General features: G+C 44.4%; 1 protein-coding gene across 1 annotated transcript in view; it reads left to right on the top strand.

Moving 5' to 3' along the window:
- BRCA1 (BRCA1 DNA repair associated) overlaps positions 1–14,381 on the top strand; it is a gene marked incomplete at both ends in the record, with an annotated part of 62,041 nt that extends 47,660 nt beyond the window's left edge. The window contains 8 exon segments of the mRNA XM_080678557.1: positions 1,114–1,191; positions 1,688–1,728; positions 4,047–4,130; positions 10,740–10,794; positions 12,706–12,779; positions 13,402–13,462; positions 14,258–14,359; positions 14,362–14,381. Of these exon segments, the coding sequence (XP_080534683.1) occupies positions 1,114–1,191; positions 1,688–1,728; positions 4,047–4,130; positions 10,740–10,794; positions 12,706–12,779; positions 13,402–13,462; positions 14,258–14,359; positions 14,362–14,381 (515 nt within the window).
- Positions 14,382–23,065: the final 8,684 nt, after the last annotated feature.

The following is a 23,065-nucleotide window of genomic DNA, read 5'->3' on the forward strand; positions in this document are numbered from 1 at the left end:
GACCAGGAATTGAACTGTGACCTCCTGGTTCATGGGTCAATGCTCAACCACTGAGCCACACTGTCCAGGTGGCAATACAACTTTTGAACTAAAAATAAGCTAAAATTTCTGTGTTGAAACCATATTAAATCAACTTTCACAGCAGTTAAACAAAAAGCTATAAAACCGTAATGAAAGAAAAAAGATTTTAGTAATTTGTGAAGAATTCTGTGAGGGAGAATGGCTGTTGCTACTACTGGCAGATAGACGGCTATGTTTAAGATTTAGTTAAATACATTTATTTCCTCAGTTTGCTTAGTTCTTCAGAGGGTTGGTTTTTTGTTTTTGTTTTTAAATTTTATTTTTATTGATTTCAGAGAGGAAGGGAGAAGGAGAGGGAAAGATAAAAACATCAATGATGAGAATCATTGATTGGCTGCCTCCTGCATGCCTCCCACTGGGGATCAAGCCAGCAACCCTGGCATGTGCCCTTGACCGGAATCAAACCCAGGACCCTTCAGTCCACAGGCTGACGCTCTATCCACTGAGCCAAACCGGCTAAGAAACAGAGGGGTTTTTGAAACACTAGGAAATAAACAGAAGTGATTCTTTACTACTTCTTTCTGAAATACTTATGAATAGAGGAAAAATGCTATGAAAATACTCTGTATTTTTCTGTCCCTCTCAGGGAAATTAGGAGGTTAGGATTCCCCAGGTAGAAGTCTGGGGGTGAAAATTTGACACATCAGATAGAGGATTTCAACAATACTGTTTTATTCTCCTTCCACATATTGCCATCAAGTAAAATAGGTCTTCCCCAGCCACATGTATCAATACTACTGATGTAGATAATTCCCTGAACACAGTGATGGATGTCTGTAGCTAGTTTTGTCATTTAGAAGATAGGGCAGACATCTCCTTTGGTTTTAACTTCGTATCAGCCTTTTCTAACTTCCAAAGATCCACACGTGCTGGTTATAATTAGGGGTGCTTCCAGCCTCTGATTCTATCACTGGGGTATTGGAACCATCGATCCATATTGATAGAACTAGAGCTCATTAGCTTGTTAGGGCAGCAACTTCCTGACTTTGTTTTCAACTTCTACTGATCCTTTGGATATTTTTCTTTCTGCAGATGCTGAATTTGTATGTGAACGGACACTGAAATATTTTCTGGGAATTGCAGGAGGAAAATGGGTAGTTAGCTATTTCTGTAAGTATAGTGTATTTCTCCCCTCCTCCCTTTAACACTTCAGAATTGCATTTTTACACCAAACATCTTACCACCGAAGGTTTTTCGCTGATGTTGATTCTGAATTACCAAAAGTTCTTTAATGATAACTCTAAACTAATTTTGTCTTTAACGCATATGTCTTTGTTCACATAAGCTGGTGATGTTGGGAAAATGGATTTCTTTTTATAACTAATAGGAAATAATCTGCTCCTAGAATGTTAATATACGAATTAGGGATTTATTTAATAGTAGGCAGAAATCCATGTGCAGCAGGCACTGTTATAATGTTTGGATTAAGCATCAACCATATCCCCAAAAAGAAATCTCTACTACAAGGAGCTGTGGCTTTATTGAGATGGAACTTCTGCTCAGTGTTATTCCTCCCAAGCTCTTACGTGAATCGCTTCACCGTCCACTTCCACAAAAAGCGCATGTTCTTCTGCATTGTGACCTGTCTTTTCTGTGATCTCTTTAGGGGTGACCCAGTCTATTAAAGAAAGAAAGATTCTAAATGAGGTAGGTACTTAATGTTACAAATAATCATAAAGACTTGATGCCATTGAGTCACGTAATCACTGAAAATTTAGCTGCTTCCTTCCTTGTACCACTTTGATGATGGGGATTATCAAGAATTATGCAGAGCAAACCCAGGAATTCTGTGCCTCATTTGCTTGTTCTAAATTTCAGTAGAAACAATCCTTTTCTTGGAGGAAGGAAAAGGAATTTATAAAGCAGAAAAAAAGATTCATAAGGAAAAGAAATAGGCCCACCTAAATCTATATACATAGACCTTGATAGAGAACTGGTTGTTCACTGTTAAATTAAATAAAAGTCCTTCATATGAATATGCAAATGTGTTTGTTTAGAAATCAGAATCCTTCAGAGAGATGTTACTCTTTTTTTTTTCATTTTTTATTTTTTTAAAAAATATATTTTATTGATTTTTTAGAGAGGAAGGGAGAAGGATAGAGAGTTAGAAACATCGATGAGAGAGAAACATCGATCAGCTGCCTCCTGCACACCTCCTACTGGGGATGTGCCCGCAACCAAGGTACATGCCCTTGACCAGAATCGAACCTGGGACCTTTCAGTCCACAGGCCGACGCTCTATCCATTGAGCCAAACCGGTTAGGGCGAGATGTTACTCTTTATGACACTGAGAACAGTGAAGGTAAATAAGAGTGTAGGAGGAGAAATAATTTTAGAACAGAACCATCTAAGAGCTGCTGGTGACAACAGATCAGGAAAATAAAACTAACAAAAATAGTTTTGAGATATTATATACTATTCAGTATATTCATAATTAATTAAGTGATATTTTTGTTGGTTTTAACTATCATTCCTGGGCATATATTATTGGGAGCCTACTCTGTGCTGGACACCAGGAATACAGCAGTAAACAAGACTGACAGGTCCATTCTCTGGCCAGATTCTTGTTTTGTTGAAGGAAAATACACGATGATAAAGATAATTTAAGATACCAATAAATACCATGAACAGCAGATTAGTAATTGACCAGGGACAGAGATTGACTACTTTAGGAGACCAGGGATGGCTTCTGAAATGCTTGAGCTGAAACCTAAAACACAAGAAAGAATTGGCCTTAGAAAATGTAGGTAACAAGTGTTGAAGGCAGAGGAACAGCAAGCATAAAGGTCATGAGGTAGGAATGAGCTTGTTTGTTAAAGAAAAATAGACTAGTGTAGCTGGAGGATAGTAATTGGTGAATAATATGTGGGGAGCATAGATTAGGCAAGGGGCAAGATGTATAAATTTGGGGATTTAGAAGGCCTTTGGGGGGGTAAAAAGATGGATGGCGGGGAGCAAAGGGGCGAAAATCAGACATTTGTAATCTCGCAACAATAAAAAAAATTGAGGGGTATATCCTAGGCATCCAGGAGGAGAGGTTAAGTAGGGACAGGGGTACAATCAGGCCTATAAAATTGAAGGCCATCTCCAAATAGATGACATTTATCATTAGACTCTTCTCACTCAAGCGACTAGGAAGTATGAAGTGGTCTTTCCCCTAATATTAGCCTGTGGCTATACTGCCATGACGTTATTTTACTTTGTAATGATATTGGCCGTGGGTATGATCTTCTACAACCTGAGTTTCAGTCAGAATTGTTTCTAAGCATTCTTGGCCTAATATATCCCAAAAGCTCTAACCTCACCAATCCCATTACTCTCATCCTTGACCAATCAAAATAGTGATAAGTAAAACCTTTTTCTTCAGTGTATTAAATGTATATTTTATCATTTTGGTTTCATTAACTAAATCTCTCAATGAACTGTGGGGAAGGGGAGGGTGGGGGGAGGTCAATGGGGGGAAAAAAGAGACTATTTCTAATACTTCAAACAATTTTAAAAAATGTAAAAAAAAATAAAAATAAAATTAAAAAAAATAAAAAATAAAAAATAAATAAATCTCTCAATGAAAATCTGAAAAGCCCTTAGCTGGTAATACACAATTGATTTAAGAGATAAGGAATTCTCCCGTTATCTTTATAACTGCACAGTATTAGCAGTTTAATCTAAATGCTAAGTGAATGTTTTGAGAGCAGATAGATGTTGAAAATTAAAATACATTAAGTCCCAGTGAGGTGAAAAGCCAATTGTTAATTTCTGCCCACAAAGCTTTGCTTCAGGGAATTGATTTCAGAGCTGAGATGCTGGTTGGTTCATCCAGTCTACCAAAAAGAATGATTTGAGGGGAGTGGTCAGAAGATTGCCTAGCAATACTCAGTTCCTTAAATATGGCACATCTACTCTGCTTCCATTGAGGGTGGCTTCTCTTTCTCTGATCCCTGTGGTTTGCGTTTGGTCTCTTTTAGCATGATTTTGAAGTCAGAGGAGATGTTATCAATGGAAGGAACCACCAAGGTCCAAAGCGAGCAAGAGAATCCCAGGACAGAAAGGTAAAGCCCTCCTTCCCCATGTTGACAGAAATCCCACCACCCCTCTGCATTCCAGGCCCCTTAGTTCATCTTTTAAGGGGTGTTACATACTGCTAGGTGCTTCCATATAGGTTCTTTTTTTTAGTTCTGGGACAACAAGGTAAATAAGTATTATATCTATTTAATGAATGAGGGGACTTAGAGGTTTAGAGAAGTAATTTGGTCCAATCTGGGGTTCAAATCTTAGCTGATAAATGGCAGAGCTGGGATTTGAAACAGATATGAATCTAAGCCTTTGCTCTTTCCACTTTACCATAGTGTCTTTCTCTAAAGTAGTGTGGTAAGTGCTGTAAAGGGGATGTATGCAGTGCTGTCTGTGGATGCATAGAAAAGAAAATGATTGATAATCAATAGCTAATATTTATATAATGTTCACTATATGCCAAGTCTAAATACTCAACATGTTTTAACTGATTAACAATTTTATCGTAACCCTATTAGATATGTACAATAATTATGTCTATTTTATAGATGAGAAAATTGAGGCTCAGAGAGGTGGAGTAAGTTGCTCAAGCTCACACAGCTAGTTGTGAACGCACAACTAGAAGTGGAACCCAGGCAGTCTAGCTCCAGAATATGAGCTCTTTTTTTAAATTATTGATTGATTTTAGAGAGAGAAGAAGGGAGAGAGAACCATTGATTTGTTGTTTGACTCATTTATGCATTCATTGATTGATTCTTATATATGCCCTGACCAGAGATTGAACCCGCAACCTTGGCGTACTGGGACCACACTCTAACCAACTGAGCTACCTGGCCAGAGCCTGGAATCTGAGCTCTTAATGACAATATTATATTTCTTGGAAAATTATAGGTTTCACCAAGGAGAAAAATAGCTGATTCTAACATCTTTGAAAACGAAGGACTAGAACACTCAGGAACACTCAGTGACGTTCCCCAGATCATCCTGTAGCAAGTGATGTAGCCAAAAACTGTGTTCTTCTCTCAGGGAGAAGTCCAGGCAAGATTTCACACCTGCCTGTCAGGCCTGAGCCAGCAGCTATCTTAGGCCCCTGACTGAGTGCTTACGTTCCCAGTCTGCCTTTCTTCCTCTTTCAAGTGTGCACCGCCAGGCATTTTGGAACATCCCCACAAGGAGCACCTTCTGTCCTTTTACAGAACTTGAGGGTGAACCAATAGAGGTGATTTTCCAAAGAAAACTGCTTTGGGAGATGATCACAAATTATCAGTCCCTGGAGCTCTGAACCCCTGGGGTCAGCCCACCCTCATCTTCTTAACCAATCAAGTAACTTCCCAGATGCCAAGAAAAGCTGCTGGCCCTATGTCTGTTTCTGCCTTCACCCCGGGGGAGCTCTGTGAGCCAAACTTTCTTCTTCTTCAAATTAAAAGTAAGAAAGTTTATTTAGAAAGTTACAGAGGTTGTAGAAGTGAGCCAACTGGGCTGTGTAGGTTCAGGAAACAAGTTACAGAAGCAAAATGGGGCGAGGGGGGGCGGGCGCGCAGGGCGCAGTGGGCTTGGAGCTTAGGAGAGAGAAAGGCAAAGGAACTGGCCTGGGGGAGCGGGAAGGGGAGAAGAAAAGTAAAGGGAAAGGCAGGGCTTGCTCCTGAGCGGGGAGAATAGGCCCCAGCCATTTGTTTTTATTCCACTGTATGCCAAGCAGAACTAGCACCAGATTTTTCCCTCCTTCAAAGGAAATTTCAGTGTTTGGGGTTTTTTCCTGCATGCGGGGTGGCAATGATGGGAAGTACCTGATCAAAGTAATGACATTCTGAAGATACAAAAATACCACCATAGTATTTTCCTATGAAAGAGAAATGTATTTGTAGAGGTGAAATTTCAAATTTCTTATCTCATAACTAGACATCCTCTTCGATGAATATCAGGCTGGATGGAAAAAATTCTAATCTTTTGTGCTTTTTACAGCAACATTTGGCTCCAGCTGGCTGCCTGGGGAGAACTTTTTTTTTCCAGTATATTTTTATTTTTATTTTTATTTATTTTTTTAATTTAATAAATCTTTATTGTTCAGATTATTATAATTGTTCCTCTTTTTTCCCCCCATAGCTCCCCTCCACCCGGTTCCCACCCCACCCTTTTCCCTTACCCCCCCTCCACTGTCCTCATCCATAGGTGTACGATTATTCTCCAGTCTCTTCCCACACCCCCCACACCCTTTTCCCCCCGAGAATTGTCAGTCCACTCCCTTTCTATGCCCCTGATTCTATTATATTCACCAGATTATTCTGTTCCTCAGGTTTTTAATTCACTTGATTTTTAGGTTCACTTGTTGATAGATATGTATTTGTTGTTCATAATTTTTATCTTTACTTTTTTCTTCTTCCTCTTTAAGAATACCTTTCAGCATTTCATATAATACTGGTTTGGTGGTGGTGAACTCCTTTAGCTTTTTCTTATCTGTGAAGCTCTTTATCTGCCCTTCAATTCTGAATGATAGCTTTGCTGGGTAGAGTAATCTTGGTTGTAGGTTCTTGCTATTCATCACTTTGAATATTTCTTGCCACTCCCATCTGGCCTGCATAGTTTCTGTTGAGAAATCAGCTGACAGTCGTATGGGTGCTCCCTTGTAGGTAACTAACTGTTTTTCTCTTGCTTTTAAGATTCTCTCTTTGTCTTTTGCTCTTGGCATTTTAATTATGATGTGTCTTGGTGTGGTCCTCTTTGGATTCCTTTTGTTTGGGGTTCTGTGCGCTTCCTGGACTTGTAAGTCTATTTCTTTCAACAGGTGGGGGAAGTTTTCTGTCATTATTTCTTCAAATAGGTTTTCAGTATCTTGCTCTCTCTCTTCTTCTGGCACCCCCATAATTCTGATGTTGGTACGCTTGAAGTTGTCCCAGAGGCTTCTTACACTATCTTCATCTTTTTGGATTTTTTTTTTTTTTGCTTTTTTGGTTGAGTGTTTTTTGGTTCTTTGTATTTCAATTCTTTGACTTGATTTTTGTGTTCCTCTAGTCTGTTTTTGGGTCTCTGTATAATATTTTTTATTTCAGTCAGTGTATGCTTAATTTCTAGTTGGTCCTTTTTCATATCCTCGAGGGTCTTGCTAAATTTATCGGCCTTTTCTAGGATATTCTTGAAAAGCCTTATAACCGTGGTTTTGAATTCTATATCCAGTCGTTTGTTTTCCTCCATTTCTTTCGTTTGTGATCTGTTTCTTTGACGCCGCATTTTCACTGCTTCCCTGAGTTGGTAAGGTAGATTTGTGTGCTAGGTTTCCAATATGGCCCAGTGGGTCTGCCTCCCCAGTTAACCTGAGGTGGACACTTTTGGTGCACCCCTTTGTGGACTGTGTGTACAGCCTTGTTGTAATTAAGTCTTGATTGTTGTTGGTATCACTGGGAAGAATTGACCTCCAGGTCAGTTGGCTGTAAGGATCAGCTGTGTCTATGCTGGGAGAAGTTCGGTGCTGGAGACAGCCTTATAGGATTAGACTTGCCAAATTGCAATAGCCTCTGTGCTCAGCTTGGATGGGGTGGAGTCTCAGTCTTGGCTTCCCGTCAGCCTTGCCCTTGCGCGCACGCGCGCACCTTCAGACCTTTGCCTTCCCCGGCTCCCGAGTCTCCGCCTGAGAGTCCAGACTCCCCCCACAAGAGCGTGGGTCCCCAGGGGCTCGCCTGGAACCAGGGTTCAGTGCAGTCAGAACTGGGGCCCAGTGCAGTCAGGAGCTTCCGACTCCCTTCCACTAGGGAAAGCCTGTGGCAACCTCCGCAGCCTTTGTGCGCACTGGCACGCGCGCGCCTTCAGTCCTCCACCTTCCCTGGCTCCCGAGTCTCCGCCCAAGAGTCCAGATTCCCCCCACAAGAGCATGGGTCCCCAGGGGCTCGCCTGGAACTGGGGTCCAGTGCAGTCAGAACTGGGGCTCAGTGCAGTCAGGAGCCTCTGACTCCCTTCCACTAGGGAAAGCCTGTGGCAACCTCTGCAGCCTTTGTGCGCACTGGCACGCATGTGCCTTCAGACTTCTGCCTTCCCCAGCTCCCGAGTCTCCGCCCGAGAGTCCAGACTCCCCCCGTAAGAGCGTGGGTCCCCAGGGGCTCGCCCGGAACTGGGGTTCAGTGCAGTCAGAACTGGGGTTCAGTGCGGTCGGGGGCTTCCTTCCCCCTTCCGCCAGAGAAAGTCAGCCAGGCACTCAGCCGCCTTTCCTCTCTGCGCGCACAAAGACCCTTTGCCACACCTCCAATTCTCTGTGAGCTTTTCTCTTTCCTTCTAGTTGTAGAATTTTCACTCAGCCAGCTTTCCTGTGGTTCTGGATGGTGTCTGTTCTGTCTTTTAGTTGTAGTTTTGAAATTGTTGTGCGAGGCAGCAGTTTAGGTGCTTACCTATGCCGCTATCTTGGTTTCTCCCTCTGTCTCATTATTTCTTCAAATAGGTTTTCAGTATCTTGCTCTCTCTCTTCTTCTGGCACCCCCATAATTCGGATGTTAGTACGCTTGAAGTTGTCCCAGAGGCTTCTTACACTATCTTCATCTTTTTGGATTCTTTTTTCTTTTTGCTTTTCCGGTTGAGTGTTTTTTGCTTCTTTGTATTTCAAATCTTTGACTTGATTCTTGTGATCCTCTAGTCTGCTGTTGGATCTCTGTATAATATTTTTTATTTCAGTCAGTGTATGCTTAATTTCTAGTTGGTCCTTTTTCATATCCTCAAGGGTCTTGCTAAATTTATCGGCCTTTTCTAGAAAATTCTTGGAAAACCTTATAAACGTGGTTTTGAACTCTATATCCAGTCGTTTGCTTTCCTCCATTTCTTTCATTTGTGATCTGTTTGTCTCCGCATTTTGGCTGCTTCCCTGAGTTGATAGAGTGGCTTTGTGTGCTAGGTGTCCTATAGGGCGCAGTGGCTCAGCCTCCCCAGTTACCTGAGGTGGACACTCTTGATGCACCCCTTTGTGGGCTGTGTGCACAGTCTTGTTGTAGTTAAGCCTTGATTGTTGTTGGTATCACTGGGAGGAATTGACCTCCAGGCCAATTGGCTGTGAGGATCAGCTGTGTCTACGCTGGGAGAACTTCAGTGCTGGAGACACCCTTATGAGACAAGCCTTGCAAAAGCCTCTGTGCTCAGCTTGGATGCGGCGGAGTCTCAGGGCGGAGCAGACAGCATTGGTTTCCCGTCAGACCTGCCCTAATAGGCCCCTGTGTCTCAGTGTCCCGTGGTAATCGCTGCAGGCACCTCTGAAAGAAAGCCGCCCTCGAGTTCCGCCTGCTGCCAGACAGTCCAGTTTCTCCCCAAATGAGTCTGGGTCCCCAGAGTCTCGCCTGGAACTGGAGTTCAGTGCAGTCGGGAGCTTTTGTCTCCCTCCCACTTGAGAAAGCCAGCCACATACTCAGTTGCCTGCCCTCTCCGTGCGCACGACTCGGTACCTCTGCCTTCCACAGTTCCTCTGAGTCTCAGTGTGCTTTTCTCTTTCCTGACAGTCCAGTTTCACCCCGTATGAGTCTGGGTCCCCAGAGTCTCGCCCAGAACTGGAGTTCAGCGTAGTTGGGAGCTTTTGTCTCCCTCCCGCTTGAGAAAGCCAGCCGCGCACTCAGTTGCCAGTCCTCTCCACGCGCGCGTCTCAGTACCTCTGCCTCCTGCAGCTCCTCTGAGTCTCAGTGTGCTTTTCTCTTCCCTTCTAGTTGTAGAATTTCCGCTCAGCCAGCCTTCCTGTGGTTCTGGATGATGTCTGTTTTGTCTTTTAGTTGTAGTTTTGAAATTGTTGTGTGAGGCAGCAGCTTAGGTGTTTACCTGTGCCGCTATCTTGGTTTCTCCCGCCGGGCTTTTTTTTTCCAGTATATTTTTATTGATTTCGGAGCAGGAGAGAGAGATAGAAACATCATTGATGAGAGAGAATCATTGATTGGCTGCCTCCTACACACCCCACACTGGGGATTGAGCCCACAACCTAGGCATATGTCCTGACCAAGAATCGAACTGTGACCTCCTGGTTCACAGGTTGGCGTTCACAGATGCTGGAGACCAGAAGAAAGTCAGGAGAAAAGGAGCATGTACATATAAAATAAACATAGCCCTCTCTGCCAATCAGAGTTATAGTTAGTACTGATGTACCAAGTTTGGATAAACATCAAATATCAACTATTAGCTGAATTTCTATCCATTAAACATGCCCCTTCCACTCTCCCTAAAAAAATGACCTCGGGCGAGGATCAACAACAAAACAAACAAAAAAAGTCTAAAATCCAACAGTTTTCTGGACATTGGATTGATTGTCTCTGAAAGTAGCAGCAGAAATCGTCTGGTGGTAAAGAAAAGAAAAAAGATGCCCAGCCGGCATGGTTCAGTGGTTGAGTGTCGACCTATGAACCAGGAGGTCATGGTTTAATTCCCAGTCAGGGCACATGTCCAGGCTGTAGGCTCGATCCCCAGTGTGGAACGTGTGGGAGGCAGCCGATAAATGATTCTCTCTGATCATTGAGTTTCTATCTCCCCCTCTCCATTCCTCTCTGAAATCAATAAAAATATATTTAAGGGGGGGGTGGAAAGGAAAGGAAAAGAAAAATGAAAGTTCTTAGAGAGTCTCTTTATGTTGTTTTTTATAAAACCCATACTCTTGTAACTAGTGTTTCTTTCTCTATTCCTCTGTTCCTCTCTTCTCCCAGATCTTCAAGGGCCTAGAAATCTGTTGCTATGGGCCCTTTACCAACATGCCCACAGGTAAGAGACTGGGGGGACTACAGGGTCCAGCACCAGCCTTTCCGGTACATAGTTATAGGAGGGGTCCTCTTATGGGGGTTCCTCAGATTGGTGAGAGGTTAGTCTATTTATCACCTGTCAGACAAAACTGCACTTAAATGTTACCCTGTGACAAACAAAAGAAAACCTAGCCCTGAGCCCCTTCTCAAGAGCTTGAAGGCAGTGAGGAATTAACATCTGTGCTCAGATGGGTTAGAGCTGCTCTTAGTGCCTTTTGGTCTAAGAAAGAGGGAGAAATAAATTAGGGAGAGCGTTCTACTCTCCCTAAATCATCTTCATTTGATGATAAAGAAAGCACAGCAGCTGCATAAGCCCTCTCCCATACAAGCTCAGAGCAGGGGAAGACTTGATGAACATTTTCTAATTAATTTGACCCTGATGTGATGTGATGTTTTAGTGCTGTGGGGCTCAACTCTGGAGTTGTGCAGTACGGAAGCCCTGGTGTATGTATAGATTTGGTTTGTTGTCTTTTTCTTTTTTAAATCCTCACCTGAGGATATTTTTCCCATTGCTTTTCAGAGAGTGGAAGGGAGGGAAGGAGTAGGAGGAAGAGAGAGAAAGAAAGATCAATGTGAGAGAGACACATCGATTAGTTGCCTCCTCCCCCCTCCCACCCTCCCCCTCCCTCAGCCCCCCGACTAGGGGCAGGGAGTGAACCCATGACCCTTGGTATGTAGTAAAATGCTCTAACCACTAAGAAACATTGGCCAGGGCTGGTTCATTCTTTTCTTAATAAAGGCTACCTACCTTTACATCTGTGCTCACCTCTGTCCCAGGATCAAGTTCCTTTGCTTCTCAGAAGACGGCCTTAGCATGTGGTCAGGGATAGACGAGTGGCAGCAAGAGAGCCTGGCAAAGTAATTTTGCTTATGTCTTCTTTATTGGTTATTGATTGGATTTTTATGAAATTTCAACATGCCACACATGGATTTCTCAGTGTTTTTGTACTTTAGTATAATGAAAACCAGGGCCTCTAGCAGGTATCATTTTAGAAGTGAGTCAGTTGACCTCGGTATGACAGAGAGGAGCACCTTAACCATCCCCAGAAATGGGTTGATAGAAAAAAGCACCCAGAGGGGCCCAGGAGCCACCGATTGGTCAATTCTACTAATTTTTCAGGTACAGGTACAACCTCTTCTGATTTTTATTCTCTTGAGTGTGTTGACACCAGCTCAGCATGTAGCCTTTCCCTGCTGATGTGCTGAGTCTCTATCCGGGGTGATAAGTTTTTTATTGACTTTTTACAAAGAGGAAGGGAGAGGGAGAGAGAGTTAGAAACGTCGATGAGAGAGAAACACTAATCAGCTGCCTCCTGCCCGCAACCAAGATACATGCCCTTGACCGGAATCGAACCCGGGACCCTTGAGTCCGCAGGCAGACGCTCTATCCACTGAGCCAAACTGGCCAGGGCTGTTTTATTTTGTTTTAATTATCTTCCCATATCTTGACATTTACAGTAATTACCACCGAGTATGGTGCTCTCTGTGGCCCTGATTATCAATTACCAACACAGAATTAGGCAAGGAGGGAGAGAAGACGGGTGGATGTTTTTTCACAGTATCCTACCTGCAACTTAGCAAATTAATGAAAATTAGATTTTTTTTCTTGTGTTTTATTTGAGAGACTGATAAAACTTATCTACCAAGTGGCCTTATTGGGACTGATAACCAGAGTAAATAGCAAATCAGTGGCAAATTAACTTAGAATCCATTCCCCTCTAGTTTCAGGCCTTTCTGTTCCTTTGGAGTAAAGAGACAGGGACTCCCACTGAGAACCTTGCTATAAGCCTTCATTCACAGGAGTATGGGGTAAGGGAGCCCAGGTTAAACATGTAGATTACTGTAGTGATTTTCTGTCTGAATGCCTATTTAGATCAACTAGAGTGGATGGTGCAGCTTTGTGGGGCTTCTGTGGTGAAGGAGCCTTCATTATTCACCCTCGGCGAGGTAAGCATTTGGTGCCCTGTCGGGGGGGCGGGGGGACACAATATTCTATCTGGTGATGGAGCAAGACAGCACCCATCAATCCCTATGAACTACCCCTCCACACCCCAGTGTAGCCTGAGAGGTCTCTCTTTTTTTTTTTTTTTTTAATATATTTTATTGATTTTTTACAGAGAGGAAGAGAGAGGGATAGAGAGTTAGAAACATCATCAATGAGAGGGAGACATCGATCAGCTGCCTCCTGCACGCCCCCTACTGGGGATGTGCCCGCAACCCAGGTACATGCCCTTGACCGGAATCGAACCTGGGACCCTTCAGTCCGCAGGCCGACGCTCTATCCACTGAGCCAAACCGGTTAGGGCCTGAGAGGTCTCTCTTAACCCAAGCCTTCTCTGAGCACGTGTGTGTTTCAGAAAACTCCATCTGTAAGGGAGGAGTGAGGACCTGAGAGCTCTAAGTATTTAATATACTGAGGGAAGGCTCTTTTCCTCTAATCCTTCCTTTTTGCCATGTGCCCTTCCTCCTCCTTTGTGTGGTTGCTTCATCACACCATCAAGAAATGGTGAAGTGACTATTCCCAAAGTCCTGTTCTGATACCCTCAATGTTTCCTTCCTGGGGATGCAGGGCACTCACCCAATTGTGGTCATGCAGCCGGATGCCTGGACAGACGACAGTGGCTTCCGTGGTAAGTCTTAACTGTAAGCCTTCATCCAGACGAGTGTGGAGTAGAGGGCCCAGGTTAAGTGTGCAGATTACTATGGTGATTTTAGGTCTGATTGTCCTGTTTAGATTAACTGGAGTGAATGGTGCCCCTGTTTGGGGCTTCAGAAGGCCACAAGCATGTGCCTGTGAGATGAGTTTGGTTCACCACCGGTTACCCAGTGCTTAAGTAACACAGCGCTCAGTGCGTTCGAGGGGCTTATATTTGTTGAATGAATGGCTAAAATGTCCTTTTAAAACCTTTTTGTTGTTTATTTTACATTACAAAAGTAATGCATGAACTATTTCCATTGAGGGGTTAAATATGAATGTTCATCACATGAAATAAAAATGAACACAAACAATAAAAGAATCCCAGTAATCCCGCCACTTGGAGATGATCACCGTAAAATTCTTTCAGGCATGTGTATATGTCTATACATACATTTTACACGAATGTGATCATGCTCATATTGTGTTGCTTTTCACTTAAGATACTGCAAATGTTTTCCCATCATTAAATTGCAATGCTATTTAACAGATTGGGGCTCATGTTAATAAAGTTGTTAAAGCTGTAGGCTTTCACCAGCTGTCACTCCTCAGGCTGCTGAATAAGGTCTTATGTCCTAAACCTAAAGCATTACTTACAATCAACACTTTTGCTTCTTCCTGAGTAACCCTAAGAACTCATACAACCAGGTGCCCAGAATAGATTTAACTACAGTCTGGTCTGGGGAAATGTGAATTGACACTAATCTCTACTTGTGTTCTCTGTCCTCAGTGATTGGGCAGATGTGTGAGGTACCTATGGTAACCCGAGAGTGGGTATTGGACAGCGTAGCCCTCTACCAGTGCCAGGAGCTGGACACCTACCTAATACCCCAGGGTCCTGGAGCTGCTGCTGATTCCTGCCAACCATGTGTAGAGCCTGTCTCCACAGGACCCCAAGAATAAGCTTAAGAAATGGCCTTTTCCCAGGCCCTGGGAGCTCCTCTTTAGACCTTCCACTGTCCTGGTTACTAAATGTTTTATGTACATCGACCTGAAAAGAACTTCTGGCTGTGTAAGGGTCCCTTAAAGATTTTCTGTTCCAAGTCTCCCTTTGAAATCTGCCATGAGCACAAAATTGTGGTAATTTTTCACCTGAAAAGAATTTTAAACGCCACCAGTTGAGCAAGATGCTGATTCATTATTTATCAGCCCTATTCCTTGTACCGGGGCTGTCGGCTTAGAGCTGGTGGCACAGAGTAGCTGGGCTCAGGAGAATAGATGGTTTCCCTGAATTTGTTTCTCTAAAACCCTGTGTTCGTAAAAAGACCAAGGGTCAAACTCTTAAATGGGAGGGAGGTGAGCACTTAGGGATCTGTGATGCAACTTAAAATCAGAACAGTCCTTAGGCAGCTCTTAAATGTTGGAGTGGGGTATTGGGAAGGGAATTCAGAGGCAGGTAATAGATATAAATATGAAACTTGATGATTAATTAGAAAGAGGCGTCACGCTGACCCTGGTCTCCAAAAGTCTGGGTGAGAACTGTGTTCAAAGAGAGTCTTCTAATTCCCTGTTGGCAATAAATAAAATGTTTATTGTTGTAGCTCTGATATGTAACCCATTCCTCTTGAAATATAAGATCCCTGATATGAATATTTCATGTCTGTAAAATGACGGATCCCACCAGAAAAGGAGCTGTTGCTTTCCTTGAGGTAATTTTTTTTCTTTTGCTCCCTATTGTTGAACTGTACAGCTTCATAAATAATTTTGTTTGCTGGAGGAAGAGAAAGTGTTTTTCATAAACTCATTATCTGGGACTGTTTCTAGCTGTTGGAAGGACTATGTCTTCCTTAGCCCCACAGTGTGTGGGGGCAGTGCAGACTTGATTGTACAAAATACGTTTGTCAATGTTGTACTATTCACCTTCAAATAAAGTTGATAGCAAACACTTCCACACGTATGACTGTCCTTTATGCTCATGCCTGCAGACTTCTCAGAGCCTTTTCACTGTACTATAGTAACACCCACTTACTATCTCAGTCCTGTGGGTCAGAAGTCCAAATTGGCTCAACTGGTTTCTTTGTTTCGGGTTTCACAAGGCCAAAATCAAGGTGTCCGCAACGCTGTGTTCCTTTCTAGAGGCTTTGGGGGATGAATCCACTTCCAAGCTCTTTTCATGTTGTTGGCCAGATTGTTCCTTGCAGCTGTAGGATCTCTGTTTCCTTGCTGGCTGTTGGCCAGTGGTCATCCCTATCTTCCACAGGCTACCCACACTCCTAGGCTTATGACCCACCCTCAAAACCAGCCATGGCTGGTCAAGTCTCTCACAGTTGGACTCTCTCTGACTTATCTCTATTAACTCCTGCCAGAGAATTTGTTTTTTAAGGGCTCAAGTGATTAGATTGTGCCTACCAAGAAGTCCAGAGTGATCTCCCTATCTTATGGTCCAAAACCTTAATTACAGCTGCAGAGCCCCTTAAGAGTTGTTTGATTAAATAGCCAGGGGCCAGAAATCTAGGAAGGACATCTTTAGAATTCTGACAACCACTCCTATTTAACATGTTTAATCCATAGATAATAGTCTGTGTCATCATTTCTTGGTCTTTACACTGCCGTAGATTGGAATCCTCTTTGAGGCAAAGAATGAAAATCCTCACACAATTCAGTGCTGCCATATTTGTAAGGAGGGTGGGTGGGTAAAGGAAGAGTAGAGAAAATGGAACTAACTGCCATTGTTACATTTTTATTGCATTCAGTCTTCACCACAGCTCTATGAAGTGGGTATTTGTCACCTCATCTGAAGAATGGGAACGGAAAGATTTTGCTCAAAGTTTGCACGGCTAGTAAATGACAACTTGGAGACCTGAACCCATGCCCTTTCTATCCCATCATTCAGCTTTCCATATGTATCAGTCACTGACCCAGGTCAGAAGGCATCGCTTCAAGATTCAAGGAAATCTGGGGAGAATAGTGGGTTGTGAGGGGAACTAGCACTCTAGCTTCTTTTATGGGCGTGGTGGGAGGCAGTAGAAGGTTCCTGTCTCCAAGACACAGCTCTGCTTGGGAAAGCAGCCCTAGGCAAAGGGACTTGCCAGATTAGATCATGGCTACTCCTGTTTCCGCTCCCATCCAGCCTCCCAGTTTATGATTGCTCATCTTTCAGTTGTCAAAGCCTTCCAGTTCAGCTTTGCCTACAGCACAACCTCTCAGGGGCCCATGCCAGCTCCCTGTCTACCTGCCAGGGAGTCCTGGGTTCTCAGTGTTAGCAGGAAAGACAGGCAGGAAGCAAGTGCTACACACCCAGTCTTTAGTCAAAAGTGTTTCATTTACAGGGACAAGTCATGGCTTACTGGACTCTTAGAGTGAGCCAGGCCTCAGCCTGCTGCCCCATCACTGATGAGTTAATAGGAAAAGCAGTGTCTATCTAGGACAGCCTGCCTTCCCAGGAATCCTGGGTGGAAGCAGAGATGGCTCAGACACATTAAGATGTTGTCTATAATTGTCTCCCAGTCTCCCAACAATTGTCCACCCCATCTGTTTTTTGAGCTCTGTAACCTTTTCCTGGAAGTCAACTTCTGACCCTGCCTCATGATGCTTGGCTGGGTCTGAGTTTTCTCTGATGAGAAAGTAAATCTACTTGTTCCTTTCACCTCTGGCTTTAAGACGCCCTCCCACTTTTCCATCCCACAATCGTTAGCCCTTTCTGGGCAAAGTAGCGTTTTGGGAATTGGTTCCTGTACTGCCTTTATCTCATTTCACAAAATGAACTTCTGCAAAGGAGTTGGAAAGGAAGAAGAGGAGGGATTATCATGCAGGCGCAGGGAGGGGCCTAGAGAAGAGCTTGGTAGATTATCTCCCTCCTAAAAAAAAATGCAGCCGGAATCACCAACAAAGTATGGGCTCAAAAACATGCAGGAGAAAAAGAAAGGAATCAGTGTTGGGGTGGTTGGAGCGGAAGGAGCCAAGCTGCCCAGAATGTATCCTATGAAGGCTGCAAGGAGCAGATAAGGGCAGCCCCAGAGGCAGCGGCAGAGAGAGCAGGGTGAGGGGACTGCAAATACCCACAGAAACCAAGAGAGAAGGGGCTTGCTTGCTAGCCAGACACCCTGGGAGCTTGCTTATCAAAACCTGTAAAATGGCTGAGCCAGAGGCCCCTTTACCGTACTTCAGTGATGTTTAGCTTCCTCAAACAGCCTATAAATCTGCCCATAACAAGGAGAAAATTAATGAAATGAATCTGGGCAAATAGATCATTAAGGAGAACTGGAGACAGCCAGGTCCTTTGGGGAGTGCAAAGGGAGCTGATCCTGTCTCCAGGCCAGAGGAACTGGAGTCCTCGTTTCTGGGACCTACAATGATAAAGCCCATTAATATGCAGTTTAGTGGAGTGATTCTCAAACCATGGCCCCCTGATGGGAAAAGGGGGTAGGTAACAAAATCATCTAGCAACTTGTTAGCTATGCAAATCCTGGTGCCTCACTCTAGAAACAGTGGGACCCAGCAATCTGCTTCTGAAGCTAGCTCAAGTTTGAGAACCACTAGCTTAGTGAAAGGGGCTGCTAATTAGTATAAAGTGTTACCTATGGTCTAACTTTGTCTCCGTACGAGATGAATCTTAGGGCTGTTGAAAAAAACAACAACTAAGGTTGCCCTGGCCTGGTAGCTAGCTCATTTGGTTAGAGCAGTGGTCGGCAAACTCATTAGTTAACAGAGTGGCAAACGGCAGCTCGTGAGCCGCAGTTTGCCGACCACTGGGTTAGAGCATCTTCCAGATATGCCAACGTGGCAGGTTCAATCCCAGTCAGGGCACATGTAGAAACCAACCAATGAACGCATAAATAAGTGGAACAATAAATATCTCTCTCTTCCTCTCTCCAATCAACTTAAAGAGAGAAAGAAAAACTAAGGTTTTAAGGGGTTAGGATAGTTCTTATCTACAAGGTTGCAGCAGCTGACTTCAGTTGACTCCAAAATGGCCCTTTAAACAAATGCAAAGCGAAGGACAAAGGTTAAATTATATTAGCAACCTAGGAGCAGACTGCTTTAAAAGAAACAGCTAGAGGTTTAGGAGGTTTTATTAATATTTAAATTGCAGTGAAACCACAGCTGCAGCCTTTGACTCCAGCACAGAAATATGCAAATACAGCTTTCTAAAGAAAAGAATCTCAGACAGTCCTCAAGGTAACAAGAACAAATAAAACAAATGATTTTGTAATTTATTTTTATTGACTGATGAAGAGCAAGGCGCAGACAGCCTGCCCAGTGAGTCTGCTGCCCTTGGGCTCTCTGAGAGAAGAGAAAGGCGGGCCTAGAGGAAGAAAGGTAGGCTGGGCTGCAGACTGGTGACAGGAAAGACCCAAATTGGACAAAACAGGAGGCAGATGGGAGAAGACTGAATTAAAAGGGAAGGAAAATGGAGACTCAACCCTGAGTTCTGAGGACCATCTGATCTTGCTGGCTCTCAGGAAAACGATAATAATAATCATTAATGACTGTCATTTGCCTCCCTCCTACTAAGGGCCATGCCTTATTCCCAACATACAAAGGAGGAAAATGATGCCTTCAGAGGTCAAGCAACTTGCCCAAGATCACACAGTAAAAGGAGGTAGCAAAGCCTTGATTCAAACAAAGATTCGTGTGAAGCTAAATTGTACTGGGAACCAGCTGTAGGAGATGGTGAAGGTGAATAACAGTAAGGTCAATGATTGAGGGGAGAATCTGTGCCCATTTCTGGGGTAGCTTGTGTGTGTATATGTGTGCATACTAGGGTTGTGGAAGGCAGAAAAAATCCATTTCTGGCCTTCAAATTGCTTGCTATTCCAGGGGTGAGGTAAGAAAGCTACAGAAAACCTTTGCAGAATTGTGCCTTCTGGTGCAAAAGCCCTTTGTGGGATGTGTGGTGGGGTCAGGCTCTGCCTGCTATGGGGGAACCTCTGGGTAAAGCATCTCAAGCTGGCCCTTGGAACCTATGAAGGATTTGACCAGGTGGAAAGGAAGCCAGGAGATTTCAGAAGGCCCAGGTAAGAACCCCAGCTGCCAGAATTGGGAGAAGGAATACCTGATCCAGAAAGAGAAGAGATAGAAGAGTCTTCTAAGGATACATTTCTCTGAGCCACTCACCCAGTCTCCCCAGACTTTCTGTCCCAAGCCCAAACCCAACCTCTCCAGTACCCAACCTCTCCATGGTTCGCTTGCTGATCCCTTTCAGGCACCCTGACCAACAAATATGGGGATCCACAGATTTTGCTCACCTCTATCCTATACTGAGCCAGTTCTGTTCTGCCATCTCTGCAGGCCCACATCCTGCCCTCCCCCACCTTCTCTATAGAGTCTTCCCAGGTCTTCTAGGCCAGAATCTCCCCCACTGAGAACACTCAGTTTTGCTTTATTTATGATACTTTCTCTTTTCAGTAGGTTATTTCTTTATTTGACTGGATTCTAGAAGGTCCTTATGGGCAAGATTAATATCACTTTATCTTTTGTTGTTGTTAATACTCACCTGAGGATATTTTTTCCATTGATATTTTTAGAGAGAATGGAAGAGGGGAGTGAGAGATAAAGAGCAGAGAGAGAGAGAGATTGGTTGCCTCCTGCGCGCATCCTGACGGGCCAGGGATCGAACCTGCAACCCAGGTATGAGCCCTTGACTGGGAATCAAACTCGAAACCCTCGGGTGCACAGGCTGATGCTCTAACCACTGAGCAATGCAGGCCAGGGCAATATCACTTTATCTTTGCTGTAATCCAGCTGTGTGTCTGGCAGCTTCCTTGTTAGGTACCCAATGAGTATGTGCTAAAGGAGTAAGTTCAAGGATGAATGAATGGTCTCACTGAATGAATGGTTTATCCAACTACTGGCCTCACCCTCAAAAACTTTGGTCCCTGATAAACTATCCATATTCTGCCACTGGGAGTACTAATTCCCTTTAATCTCCCCCACTCCTTTTTCTAGGACCCCGATTTACTCCAAACACAATATGAGGGATCTAAATATCCAAAATTCACTCTCCCTCTTCTCAGCCCACACCTACAGATCTCCTCCTCAATTCTCTTTTGCCAGTCACGAAGCCCACCCCCTTTGTGATTAACCAAAACAACACCAGGACTGAGAACATCCGTTTCCCCGATCCATGCATCCTCTAGCCAGGCCACCTCCAGGCTGGTTACTCAAGACAGATAAACTGCTGCCGCCATCACTACAGAAATAACTATGTTCATGATAATCTCTTTGCAAGTTCAAAGCACTGGCACAACCATTATTTCTCTCTCCTCACTTGTTCCCGGGGAGATGGCTACAGTGAAGATGGTTATCCCCACTTTATGGGTGATGAAACTAAGGGCCAGGGCCTTGCCAAAGGTCACTCAGTGAATTGGTGGCAGACCTGGAGCTAACCCGCGGAGACGTCCCTATTCATTAGGCCACAGATGGGAACACCCTCATTATTTTGTCTGGACTGTGTTTGTCTGGGAGAGAGGGAGTGTGGACTCCATGGAGCAGGAGCAGGGACTGGAGAAGATAAAAGAAAGTTTGTGAAGCTGTGAAGTTTTCTCTCTGCAATGCTGCAGCAGTTGGCACTGGTTAGTTCCTGAAGAGATTTTTTAAAAACGTTACCACATGTCCTAGATTAGAGAAGGGGGGAAAGGTGAATCTGAAGGTAATAGACACACAGGTATGCAGATGTTTGCCACCTTCTCTTGAAGACAACACAAAACCAAATGGTGTATATTAACAAGAGAAACGAAAACTACAGCTTGTATGGGTCTTCCCAGCTGTTTGGACTCTGGAATAAACTGCTGCCAAGTAGGTAGACAATCTTCCCTGGTAAGACCTGTCCCTGGGGCCTGGTGAGGGAAGGGCTCTCCTGGAGGCACGGGGGCTTTGAGGGCTGTTTTGGGGCCCTCCACAGCTGCCAAAGTGGGATCATCCCCAAGCTCACAGAGGCTCTGAAAGTCATGGAAAGCAAGATCTGGTTTCTAACCAAATGCCAGAAAAATAATAATTTTTAAATCTCCATAGGAATTCAAGAGGCCATTTTCTTTTTCTTTTTTTAAAATATATTTTATTGCCCTAGCTGGTTTGGCTCGGTGGATAGAGCGTTGGCCTGTGAACTGAAGGGTCCCAGGTTCGATTCCGGTCAAGGGCATGTACCTTGGTTGCGGGCACATCCCCAGTAGGGGGCGTGCAGGAGGCAGCTGATGGATGTTTCTCTCGCATCGATGTTTCTAACTCTCTATCCTTCTCCCTTCCTCTCTGTAAAAAAATCAATAAAAATATATTTAAAAAATATATATATATATATTTTATTGATTTTTTACAGAGAGGAAGGGAGAGGGATAGAGAGAAACATCGATGAGAGAGAAACATCGATCAGCTGCCTCCTGCACACCTCCTACTGGGGATGTGCCCACAACCAAGGTACATGCCCTTGACCGGAATCGAACCTGGGACCCTTCAGTCCTCAGGCCGATGCTCTATCCACTGAGCCAAACCGGTTAGGGCAAGAGGCCATTTTCTAAAGACATTGCCCCAGGGCTGTACTGGGGAAGGTAGTGATGGTCTTGCCCTTCCCACCAAAGCCCTAGCCTTCTCCCCTGGCTCCATTCTAAAGTTCAGGGCTTGTCCCCTTCACCCCACCCTACCAGCCCTGGACTTTTATCCAATACCAGCCTCCATTATTCCTTGACCCTTGGCTGAGGCCTCAGCAGCTTCCCTGTACCACTGCCTGGAGGCTAAGCGAGTACCGAGATGGGCAGAGGGGAGGGACACCTGAGCCCAGAGAGGTAGGTGCTGTTGCTTATGCCACCCTATGAACTGTCACAGAATTGTACACCTTAAAATGGCTAATCATACGTTATGTCAGTGGTCGGCAAACTGCGGCTCGCGAGCCACATGCGGCTCTTTGGCCCCTTGAGTGTGGCTCTTCCACAAAATACCACGGCCTGGGTGAGTCTATTTTGAAGAAGTGGCATTAGAAGAAGTTTAAGTTAAAAAAATTTGGCTCTCAAAAGAAATTTCAGTCGTTGTACTGTTGATATTTGGCTCTGTTGACTAATGAGTTTGCCGACCACTGCGTTATGTGAATTTCACCTCAATTGAAAACAAGAACTGAGCTGCCCTGAGAGGGGAGAGAGAAGCTGGGCCTCTGAGGGCTGCGAGGGTTGAGACTCCTTGCAGGGAGTGGCAATGAGTGACAATGGGAAGGGCCTCCCCCCTCTTCCTCCAGGACCAGATGGGAACTGGGGCTGGGCAGAAAAGTCCAACTGGGGCAGCGCTGGGATCTGGGCAGAAGAGAGTTATTCAGTGAAAAGCGAGGAGGCTGCAGCCGCCGCTCATTTGCATCATAAGTGATTGGTTTTCCCTGCTCGTCCCTCATTAAGACACAATGGACAGTTGTTTGCTGGCGCAGCAGATCCATTTACCAAGGGGAAGAAGAGACAGAGCAAGAGCGATGGGCCATAGTGGGGAGGTGGCAAGCCCACCTTCCCTCCCTTATGCTCCCCAGGCCACTGGGACGCGCACACAATAAGAAGGGACCTTAGAGAGCAAACCAACCCCATCCTTTTACAGATAAGGAGACTAAGATGCTAAAAGGGGGTGAGAC

This window comes from Plecotus auritus, assembly GCF_963455305.1.
Source record: "Plecotus auritus genome assembly, chromosome: 7".
Classification (NCBI taxonomy): domain Eukaryota; kingdom Metazoa; phylum Chordata; class Mammalia; order Chiroptera; family Vespertilionidae; genus Plecotus; species Plecotus auritus.